The following is an 11,600-nucleotide window of genomic DNA, read 5'->3' as shown; positions in this document are numbered from 1 at the left end:
CTGATAAAAGATTTGTTCTGGTTGCCAAATTCCAGTATCTTAGAACAAGGGGTTGGGGGTGGTCTCTTAAAGCATGAAAGACAGAAATTTAAGTGAAATAAAAAGGATTTCTATTTTAGACATCAGAAGGTAACCTTTTACTGCAAGAGGAAGTACAGGCTGAGGAAAGGAAAGAAATGAATAATTTTTTAAAGATTTCAGTAATATCAGAGAATAACAGGTAAAGGAAGAACAAGCAGTATTTGAAGGGAAGAGCTTGCCCCAAGCCTTACTCTATATAAGCATGTCTCTAGACATCCCATCACAAACAGTTCACTCAGGAAGTCATTTCTTCTATTATGATATCTATGTCTTCTGGAATGAGTGACATGGTTAAGTGTTCGGGCCTCACGAACTTTTTTCTGCATTCATAGTAAATACATGGTGTTGAAAGATCAATGAAGTTGGAAGTAAGTAGATTAGCTGCCGAGGAAAATCATCGTCAAAAATGTCAACCAAACAAGTCTGTAAGGGGATAATGGACAAAAATACTCATCAAAAGGAAAGACTTACCAAAGGCCTCAATATTTTGGCACAAAGACTAAGTAAGTCCTATGTCACTGCCTCAATTTAAAACCGAAGAAGGCAGCAGATTAGATAGCTGTTGGATATCCTACCTCATAAATTGCTATGTTGGAGTTTTCATAGATAGCTGGAGTTAGACTCCCTGAAGAAAAGGAGAGCCTTGGGTACCTTCCACTTTGGACCTCCGACGTGATCTGGAAGCTTACACTGACACGACTTCCTCTCTGTGAAAGGATTAGAAAAGAAAGTTTATGAACAAAATTATCGTGATTAAGGACAGAGCATTGAGCTATGGTATAGACACTATGCTTACATGGTATTCTTTTTCTTTTTTAATTCCTAATCGAGTAACTCTATGAGTTGAGCTCTATAAACATGAGATTGATTAATTTTTCCTATCCCCAGCATTTTTTAATGCTAGGATTGGTTCTGTGCTTCACCTCCGTATACCACAATTCACCTCCATATACCACAAAGGAAAGGCAAAGCTCTGCAGATATTTCCATCTCCTAGAGAAGATTAGAGCCGTGGATTTTGGGGGACAAGAAAGAACGCCTGTCATAATTTAATTTGGGACCCTCATTTTATAGACAAAAATGAGAAAAAGATGAGAATCTAACATTTTGAAAAAATCAATAGAAAACTTAGGACAGAATCCCACTGTTCTGGCTCTTAGGCCTAGCTCTTTATGTTATACCATCTTGAATGGCATCCTTTTTTGTGCAGGCAAGATTAATGGCAGAAGATATCTCAGAAAGCTATAAGATGGTAGAGAGTGAGAAGATCATCTGCCCATGATTTATAAGTCTGATGTTTAAATAGGCCAAATTTCTTATTCCTTTATTTGTTAATTAGTACACAGAAGTCTGATAAGAGAGGGCTAGGAAGTGTACAGTTGAATGACAAAAGGAAGGGTTATCTCCAATCTGTGTTAACTTTTAAAATTGAACATCTTCAACTGAACGTAATATCTTCAACTGAACCAGCAGACGTACTTCATATGAAGAAATAATAAGTCAACAAGTTCCTCATATCCTTTTCCACTTCTCTAAATATACCTTTCTTAAAATTATAGCAATTCAGAGTTAGCAGTTACATTTGGTATTGTCTAGGCCATTCCCCACCACCAACTCCAACACTCTCATTTTACAATGAAGAAACAGAGACCTAGAGGGGGACTTAGGGACTGGAAGAGGAACGTAGATGTTATGTTTCCAGTCTTGTGTTCTTTGTACCACATCATGCTTTGTTTCTCTCTTGCTCGCCAATAAAAATTAATCTTAAGTAGTTTCACACACTCTGCCCTTAACAGTCTTTGATAAACTGAAGCTCACCAGCTGATTTAGCCCCGAGTTCAGTTCATTCTACCAAGACAAGACAATCACAAAGCTCCAAGGCAATAGTAAACTATACTTAGCCCCTGATGTGTTGAAGTCCCAACAGCTCAAGATTCAGACAAGGTGGAAAACTTGACTCTTCACATATCCCTTGCATCAACCTGAACTCTCCTCAACAGAGCAAGGCCAGAGAGGAATCCACTTCCCTTTCATTCTTTATTTTCATATCTCAGCAGGAGCACCTAGATCTGTATATTGAGATATAAACCTCTCCATGAAGGGCAAAGGAGAAAGCAAGAGAATCTGCCAAAATCCACATATATTCGGGCTTCAGCTTCACTTTCTTCTAAAAACTTCCTTTCCTGACCTGACTTCTACTGACCTGCCAATTTTTCTAGACTGAATTAATTTTTTATGCATCAAGAGTTTACACTTTCAGACATTCCATTTGGATGGAATTCTCGCCTTGGCTTCTTGACTAGTTAGACACAGCCAGCTGCAAGTTTGTGACTACACAGCAGTTAAGGAAAATATATGCTCCCCTTATCTTCTTCCATAAGAACCCATGATACAAGCCAAGTGCCACAAAGGATCTGGAGGCCAAGGGCTATGCTCTTCTAGGTAATGCCATCCCTTTCCACCTGGGCCAATATAGCAAAGAAAGAAGGAGGAGGAGGAGAAGAAGAAGAAGAAGAAGAAGAAGAAGAAGAAGAAGAAGAAGAAGCAGCAGCAGCCCTGTAAGGCTATCTATCCCTGTTGCTATTAATTTTTATCACTCATATGGTGAGAAGTGATGATGATTGTTTTTTTTAACTCTCATTATGTCAGAATTTATGCACAAGTAAAAGAAAAGATCTATTATCATGAACAAGATTTTAAAACCTTGGGCACTTTGCTCATCTGAAGGTAGCACTATTCTGCTATTTATGGTGATTTTGTGAGAACTGGTATGAAACCCAAATATATTTTGTGTCTCAGTAGGAAAGAGAGAAGGCATAATTGGAGGAGGTTTTATATTTACTGGACTACTGCAAGGCCTATAAAAAGGAGAGGCTAATTCAGTCCAAAATTGAGCTATGTTTATTGTTTTGACACTTTAGACCCAAAACATCTAGTCATATTGAATATGACAAATCCAGACAAATTCCACCACTTGAGTTCCAGTGTCCTCTGGTGGCTTCAAAAATAGAGACTAACATCAATAAGTTTTGATGGCATAAGGGTAGAATGTAGCTTTCAGCCACAGTGATCATTTTGGCATTCAGCAATACCTTTCCAGGAACGTGATATCAACCTTACAAAAGGATCTGGTGATTTAAACAAGTAAGAGTTAGGGTTGTAACTGAGACTTAAAGCAAACAGCTGAACTTTTCATTTGATTCCAAATGCACAGGGTATTATCATGTAAATCCACTCTCACCCAGCCAACTAGTTAAAGCATACCTTTTAGTGTCACATTTAGGCAAGTGATCAGTTCTGTCACAGAGATAATTAATTCTCAGATCTGGTATGCTGGTGTAGCAAAAGTAAATAGCACATAAGAACAATGTGAGGTGTGGGGATCCTCTCCCTACACCCTGCCACCACCATACTAGAATTGGCAAAGACTAATGTCTTTATTTTGACCACATATACTGGGCACAAAGAGGCACAGTCTCCTACTACTAGCTGCATTGGACAAAACTCTTCCCTACACATTTTCTTTTCCAAGCTCTTGTTTGTGCTGTTTTCTCTGCCTAGGAGGCCTATAGGGGCGAGGCAGGTAATATAAATTGATGAATTAAGTTGAGTATTAAGACAATAGAGAGTGATGGGAACTGTGTCAAACTGCAGACACCGTTTTTGCAAATTCTTCCCAAAACGGCAACTACTGAAGAGTTTCAGCCAGTTGCCACAATGATGCCCAAAGTTGATAGATCTTCCAACCTATAAAGAACCTCCAGAAATCCAGGTTTTTATGTATAATCTCACAATTCCAAAATTCTGGCTACAATTTTTTTAAACCATAAATGTCAGACAAAAGTGGTTACCAGTTTGTGACCTGGGACCTAGACAAATCCTCTCCCGCCTTCTTTAAGACCCAGATTCGGTGCTGGGTCTCTAAGAAGCCTTCCTCCACTGGTCTATCTCCTCTTAAGTTCTACCATATTTCTAGTGTCCTTTGTGCAATGTGGCATCTACCGACTCGTATGGTATGATTTGTCTCTCTGACTTGACGGTAATCTCCACGAAGGCAGGGACTACATGCCATCTCTTACAAAGCCTAGCCCAAGGCCAGGACATAGTGGCAGGCACTCAGTGAAAATAGCCAATTACGACACAATCACAATCAGAAGAGGACCCCTGGTGACGCTTAACTTTCTTTCACTCGTTGATTCATTCACCACTTTTAAGAGCACCTATTACACCATCAGCACCACATCAGGTGCTATGGGCTAACATTAAAACAAAAAAGATGTACCCCCACCATTGAGGAGCTAGCAATCACATGTTGAGTCCAAATGTACAAAAAAGGGCTATATGTAGTCAAAGCTACACTATTGCTCAAAGTGCGCTGCGTCACTTTCTCAAAACTAAGACAGCACTATCCAATAGAAATGTAACATGAGCCACATGTGTACTTTTAAGTTTTCTAGTAGTCACATTAAAAAACCTAAAAAGAAACAGGTGAGGTTAATTTTAGTAATATATTTAACCCAATGTATCTAAAGTATTATCATTTTGACATGTCATTAATATATTTTAAAATTTTAATGAGATATTTTACATTTATACTGTCTTCTAAGTCCAACGTGTATTTTACTCTTACAGCACATCTCAGTTCAGGCTAGCTACATGCCAAGTGCCCAATAGTCACTTGTGGCGTGTGGATACCAGCTTGGGCCGTGCAGTAAGAGCAAGGGATGCTCCTTACCTTACTGCCAAAGTGGGGATTGATAAACGTCACATCCTCCAAAGTCAGTAGAATTCTGTTGGGTCCTTTAATCAACTGGATTTTATTTATACGACGTCTGAAAGAAGCATACAATCAGATGGTCACAGGGGGCTGGATGTTTTGCAAACCAGGGGTAAATTTGCCCTATGACAGAAGTTTAAAAATACACAAGATAATAGAGAGAATAACCACACATAGATGTTTACCACAGTATCCACAGCAAAGAGAGAGAACGAGCCTGGTCCTCATCACTTGCAATGTTACAAAGACCAAAAGAGAAAAGTGAAAATGCTATTAAAGAGGTATCAAAAGGGAAAGCGCTGCATGGGGATGATATCTCAGACTAATAAAACAGTGATTCCACATCAAGGGTACATTCAAAACAACACCTCTGAATACTTTTAAAGAACTCAACAACTTTTCTCATATGCCATAGTATATATTCTGATAATACCAAGGCCAAGAATCATTAATCTCCATTTTATAAATACAAAAAAAAACACATTAAAGAAACAAAACAAAATTAAGCAAATTATGTGAGATTCCACAGCCTGAGGCAGAGCTGGGACTTGAATCCTTGGTGTCTGGCTGTGGGCCCAGATTTCTGCCCGCAAGACCACTTGTCTTGCAAAGTTGCATCTGTACGTTGCCAAAGCAACAGGTTGAAAAGTGGAAAAATTCAATCAGTTGGTTGCTTTGTCCACATGATTCCAAACAAGTGGGCTGACTGAGTTTTTTTTCCTTTGACTGAATTGGTCTCTTGTTTAAAGAGTCTTGTCTCACAGTTTAAACCTGATTCTCTCCAAACATGTCCATTAATTTGCGGTGAATGCAATTATTTCTTACAAATCAATTACTAGACACATAGGAGTTTATGATGTCTACCCACACAGCCAGGTGGGTCCTCAGTTGAGCTAACTGAGCAACCTGAGGACCTGAAGGGAACCTTGGATTAGTCCGTGTGGTTGTTTTGTTCTGTTTTGTCTTGGGGGCTCTGATAGCTACAGTTTGGCTTCACTTTTTCCATAACCCCTTAATGGTCACCCTGTGGAATGTATTAAAGCCGACAGCCAGAATGGGGAAAACAACCACTGAATGAAACTGCTTTGTCAAGTTGCTCTAAGAAGTCTACAGTGTCACTGTAGCTTTAAGTACTGGCAACCCAGACAGTTTTTCTCAGTGATTCTACTGATTTGTAAACAAACAATTAATGTGTTTCTAATTGTCTGCCAACAAATATGTCCCTTATCACTGTGGGAGCTGCTGCCCTGCAGAGAAAATTAAAAGAGCCCTGTAGTGAATTCTTGGGTAGAGCACGTGAATCTTTTGGCAAAGTAAAGCATCACTCCCTAACTTATCTATTTCATATGTGCAGTGAATTGTCTTAAAACAGGCACACCTGTAAAAATAATCATGCTACAGAATACACTCTAGTAGAAAAAAAACTGGACTCTCAATCCAGATTCTGTCATTAATTAGCCAGATTACCTTGGATAAATAATTTAACCTCTTCATGCCCCAGTGTCCTCATCTACCTCGCCAGATAATAGTCCTTGCATTACTCGCTTTATAGAGTTGTTTTGAAAATCAAATGAGATAATATATGTGAAAGTGCTCCGAAAAGCGCGAAGCACTATGAAAGTATAAGAGCTCATTATTTTCATTATCATCATTAGTATTACAGAGCACGGGAGAGCTTTATAGAAAGGCAAGGCAATCTGGTTCAGAGTAGGGAGAAAGGAGGAGTTCAAAGAATCCTTTGTTTTGGGGTGGTTGGGTTCTTTGCACGTCTTTCTTTCTGAAGAAAGAAAAAAACTTAAACAATCAAAATACAGAGAAAAGGAAGGAACAGAGAGCCACTCTCCTGCAAGTAATCACCATCTATTACAGAAACTCATCAGCCGCTCAGCTCTTCTGATTGCAGCCGCGGTGGGCAGCGAGAAGCAGGAAGGCAGCAGAGAGAGGGCATCTTTTGTGCTTTGTTAACTGAAGAACCAAGGCCCAAGTGACTCTGGGAAATGATGTGCCTCTCTCCCATCTCTGAGTTTTCTGTGACCACTTGAAGTACCAACTGTCTCACTCATTTTCCTCTCCAATCATTTTCCTCTCCAGTCTTCTTTGCCCTTCAGCCCACAAGATCCAAACAAACCCCCTCCCATGACTTTTTTTTTCTTTTTTTCCTTCCCTTCCTGAGAATTGCAGGTTAGGCTCACTCTAAGCCCAAAAAAACAGTCCATTCCATGGGAAAGACCAGTGAGATCAGTCATTTGGGGGAGAGTGGGGGGGGGACCGACAAATAAACAGCTAAGTGATTCCATTTTCCACCTTGCCATGGCATCTTTTGGCATTGGGGAACCAGAGCCTATTACTCTTCAAATTTCCCTAGAGGGGGAAGATTTTGATTGGAGGGCATTTATTTTCACTAAGTATCTCATGATGTTAATTAAATACTTTATTCTTTGGCAGCAGCTAAAGACATTAAATTTCTGTTCTGAGCAGAGATATGTCACAGTCATAGAAACTGAAAGAAAAACTTCCTTTGAACTACACTATTGTCTTTCTCAAGTGTGCTTTAACAATGCATAAGCTACCTACTATTTTGTGTGGCTTTATCAAGTCTCTAATACTGGGGAGATGGATAATAGTGGTTTTTCATAGCGATGCTAACATTCTAACACTAAGAGTAACACCTGTTAGAGTTTCAATCCAGGATTTTGCAGACTCATTAGAACATCAGAGCTGGAAGGGCTCTTAAAGATCATCTAATCCAATTCCTTCATTTTACAAATGAGAAAATTCTGGCCAAGAGAGATTTAGTGTCTTGTCCAAATTTACACAGCTGCCGGGGCTTCCCTGGTGGCACAGTGGTTGAGAGTCCACCTGCCGATGCAGGGGACACGGGTTCGTGCCCCGGTTCGGGAAGATCCCACATGCGGCAGAGCGGCTGGGCCCGTGAGCCATGGCCACTGAGCCTGCGCGTCCGGAGGCTGTGCTCCGCAACGGGCGAGGCCACAACAGTGAGAGGCCCGCGTACCACAGGAAAAAAAAAAAAAAATTTACACAGCTACTTAATACGCTCTAGACATTTTTCTTCTTGGAATTTTCCAAAATAGCTCCACTCCCGTTCCCTACCAAGTTCTTGTCATGTTGTTAGGACCACCCACAAAGAGATAACAAAGGTGTGGTTCGCAGGGTGGAAAAGGTAAAGTGGGAGGGGTATGGCTGATTTCATTTTTCATTTTTCCCAAATCACCCTAATGTGGGGAGGATCCAACTGTTAAAATGCAAAGATTATAAGAAAGGGATGTCATATTAAGCCATCTTCAGCCATTTATCCCTGATCCTGAATTAGTTCATCAGAGTAGTTGGTGGTGTATTAAATGATCTGCGGGAGAAAAACAAGGACTTGATGATGTTGATGATCAACTAGGATAGTTTTTGTCCAAGGAAGAAGGACAGTAAAAATCTGGAATATGATACCCTGGGCAAAAGAGATTACTGTCAAAGTGAGGATCCTGGGCTCCCAACAATCAGCAGGAGAGTCCCACGTGCTTGGGAAGCAGATGAGATTTACCGTTTCTTGAGCACCTACTGTGAGTCAGCTATTGTTCTAGGTACAATACTTGCTTCAGTTTATTTAATCCCCACTACAGTCCTGTGAATTAATACCATTATTCCTAAATCTTAGATTCTAGCCAAAGTCTGCCTAATTCTTGGAACTTGTTAAAATATCCCAGTCCATACCTACCAGTCCATACCATTTGAGGAAGGAAGTGGTTATAGGAGACTCTGCCAGTGGAAAAGGGAGCACAGCTAGGGAGTAGGCAGGCCCTAAAGTACTAGTTCCCTTATTTCACGATAGTGTTGACAGCCAGATCTACTCACAGGCCACAACACTGACAACACAGCTGAGGAAGTTATTCTTGGCATCATGAAAACACTTCACTCTAAATGGGCCGGTAGGGATGGTAAATCACTACGGAAAAAAGAAAATCAGTGGGTCATGTAATGAGGCAATTATACTGAAACATGACTTCCCAGAAATCAATATTAACAAGGCTATAATGGGCTTGTGTTTTTACATACAAAAAGAAAAAATGTACCTTATAAAGTAAGCAAATCCATTAATAGATAGCAGGGCTATAAGCAAGGCAAGGCAGACCATCACAGCAAAGGCAGGGTCGATGCCTGCAGAGAGGAAGAGGAAGAGGGAGAATGGCATCAGAAAGAGGCTGTAAATAAAGGGCACCACTGAGCGACTCCTCGTGCTTTCTGGTGACTCTAAAATCAAGCTACATCTACCTAACTTAATTCTATTTTTCTCCGGCACAGTCTGTCTTGTTGACTTTATGGACACAGAAAGCAATTTCACTGTTCTGAAGCAAAACCACTCACCCCTCTGACAATAACAAATCACATGAATTAAGGCTGACCCGGGTGTTTCTTTGGAGAAAAAAAGTCCACGAATGGAAAACTTTGAGTACTTTAAGTTGGACAGCAATAGAGTTCTTGAGAATAAATATATTATCTCACCTGCGAAGGGTATTATGTTGGCTTCATAAAATAAAAGACCTTTTTAATTCACCTGAGCCCATAGACCTCGTGAGTTATAGATGAAAAACCTAACACTTGTCCTTCAAGGGTAAGTCTGTTTTTGATAATTAGTGTTTTCACTAGGATGTAAATTGTCCTCTGTAAAATCTAAGTATTTGGATAGATTACTAAGATTTCAGAGGGAAATATATGATGAGGCAAGTAAAGAGGTAGCTGGGTATGTCATGCTAAAACAAAATAGAAGTTGAAGTCTATTTCAAATAGATGCATTTGGTTTTAGAAGGGTGTGGGGTACACTTGCATAGGAATAGTATAGATCCTTCCAAATTTCCCCTCTGGCTCTCAGAGACTAGATGGAGTTTCCCCTCTTCCACAAACTAGAGGAGTTCCATCAGTCAATCAAATGCAAGTATTCATGGGATGCCAACTGTGTTGGGTGGCTGGAGGGTTATAAGAATTATTAGCTCTGGTCCCTGCCCTCAAGGAGCAGTCCATTTGGGAGGAAGAGATACAAATCAATACACAAGAAACAACTGAAAAGCAATTTTGTGCTAAGCTGTGAGGTACAGACTTTTAGTTCAACAGGGAGTTCAGAGAGGAGAGGGTGGAAAATGGTATTTCTGTGGTGGAACCTGATTGAAAGGATTTGGATACATCAAGGGAAGGACAGGTGAATTTTCTAGCAGGGGGAACAGTCACAGATCACAGCCTACAAAAGACCAAGAAAAAGCATCATGCCTTCCTCTTATTAGAAAAACCTCTTTGGGAGTAGGATCCTTTTAAAAACAGGTAGGGGGGGCTTTTAAATTGTGGATGGTTATTTAAGGCTGCAAAGTACCTATCATTGTCCTTATTATTTTAAATTAACTATGTAGAGTACCAAGATGTTTATGTCACCTAAATGCAAATGACTGATTCTATGAGTGTCCCAATATTAAAATAAGCCTTCTCCTAAAGAGGTTCCCTATAACCCAAGCTGAGCCAAACTGACTACCATTGATTTTCCATTCCTTACCTCCTTGGCAGATCTTCCCTTCTGCAAACCAGCATTTTGCATCTGCTTGAGGGGGCCTGCCACCAGGGAAGTGAATTGGGGTCTCTCTGAATCGTAGGAGCTCTGTTTCCATGTCCACAGTGTAAGTACTGTGGAGTTCCCATTCTTTCCAGTTGGTGTCCAGGATTACATATTCTGAAATTCCATTTCCATTTGAATCTGTCCTTATCAACTGGTTGAATCCATAGAACTGCATGTTTCTGGAATGCTGAACCAGGCTGGCAGCGCTAGCCCGTCCATTTTCTTTCATAGCATTATTCATGGCTTGTGCAATAAAGTAAATTGAATTGTAGATGGTTCCAAACAACGGTGAAACCTATTTTTAAAAATTACAATTATCTTGAGCCCTAGTCACCCTAGAGCAATCTCAGAGTGTATTCCAAGCCTGTGTTCATTATTAAGGGCTGCACGTCTGAGCGGAAGTGAGCTCTGAAGACCCAGAGGGAAAAAAAAAATTGTTTCTCAGGACTTGCTTGGTTTCTCCCCTGAATTTTTTCTGTTTTTCTCCCCCAGGCCTTCACATCTTTAAATATATCAAATATGACAATTTTATGAGCAAACCAAGTCATACACAATATATTTTTATGCTCCTAAACTAAGATAGTGATTTAGTTATAAAGGGCACTAAAAAAATAAGTATGAAATAGACAAGAGGCACGCAAAGGAAATTGACCAGGTCAATTACTAGTGCATTATGCACGGTAAAATCTTTTTTTAGACAAGAGGCATGCAAGGGAAATTGACCAGGTTAATTACTAGTGCATTGCACGGTAGAATTTTTTTTTTTTTGCGCGGTACGCGGGCCTCTCACTGTGGTGGCCTCTCCCGTTGCGGAGCACAGGCTCCGGACGCACAGTCTCAGCGTCCGTGGCTCACGGGCCTAGCCGTTCCGCAGCATGTGGGGTCTTCCCAGACCGGGACACGAACCTGTGTTCCCTGCGTCGGCAGGCGGACTCTCAACCACTGCGCCACCAGGGAAGCCCAGTAAAATCATTTGGTTGGCACTACTAGAGTGGTAGGTGTATGTGGTAAGACTATAATGTGTCTCCACAGTCCAAGTCTGTGTCCCGACTTAGTTCAAAATGGCTTTTCTTGGGCTTCCCTGGGGGCGCAGTGGTTGAGAGTCTGCCTGCCGATGCAGGGGACACGGGTTCGT

The 11,600-nt window shown here is 40.7% G+C and overlaps 1 protein-coding gene across 1 annotated transcript in view; it reads right to left on the bottom strand.

Annotated features, from left to right (window-relative positions):
* Nucleotides 1-11,600, bottom strand: part of GUCY2F (guanylate cyclase 2F, retinal) — an 85,557-nt gene that overhangs the window by 47,378 nt on the left and 26,579 nt on the right. The window contains exons 4-7 of the mRNA XM_024748490.1: nucleotides 10,406-10,760; nucleotides 8,940-9,024; nucleotides 4,816-4,912; nucleotides 657-788 (exon numbers count right to left, since the gene is read on the bottom strand). Of these exons, the coding sequence (XP_024604258.1) occupies nucleotides 657-788; nucleotides 4,816-4,912; nucleotides 8,940-9,024; nucleotides 10,406-10,760 (669 nt within the window). The remainder of the gene's footprint in view (nucleotides 1-656; nucleotides 789-4,815; nucleotides 4,913-8,939; nucleotides 9,025-10,405; nucleotides 10,761-11,600) is intronic.

This window comes from Neophocaena asiaeorientalis, unplaced genomic scaffold (genome assembly GCF_003031525.2).
Source record: "Neophocaena asiaeorientalis asiaeorientalis breed wild unplaced genomic scaffold, Neophocaena_asiaeorientalis_V1.1 scaffold41, whole genome shotgun sequence".
Lineage (NCBI taxonomy): Eukaryota > Metazoa > Chordata > Mammalia > Artiodactyla > Phocoenidae > Neophocaena > Neophocaena asiaeorientalis.
Note: the sequence above shows the minus strand (reverse complement) of the source record. Positions and strands in the feature narration are given on the sequence as shown.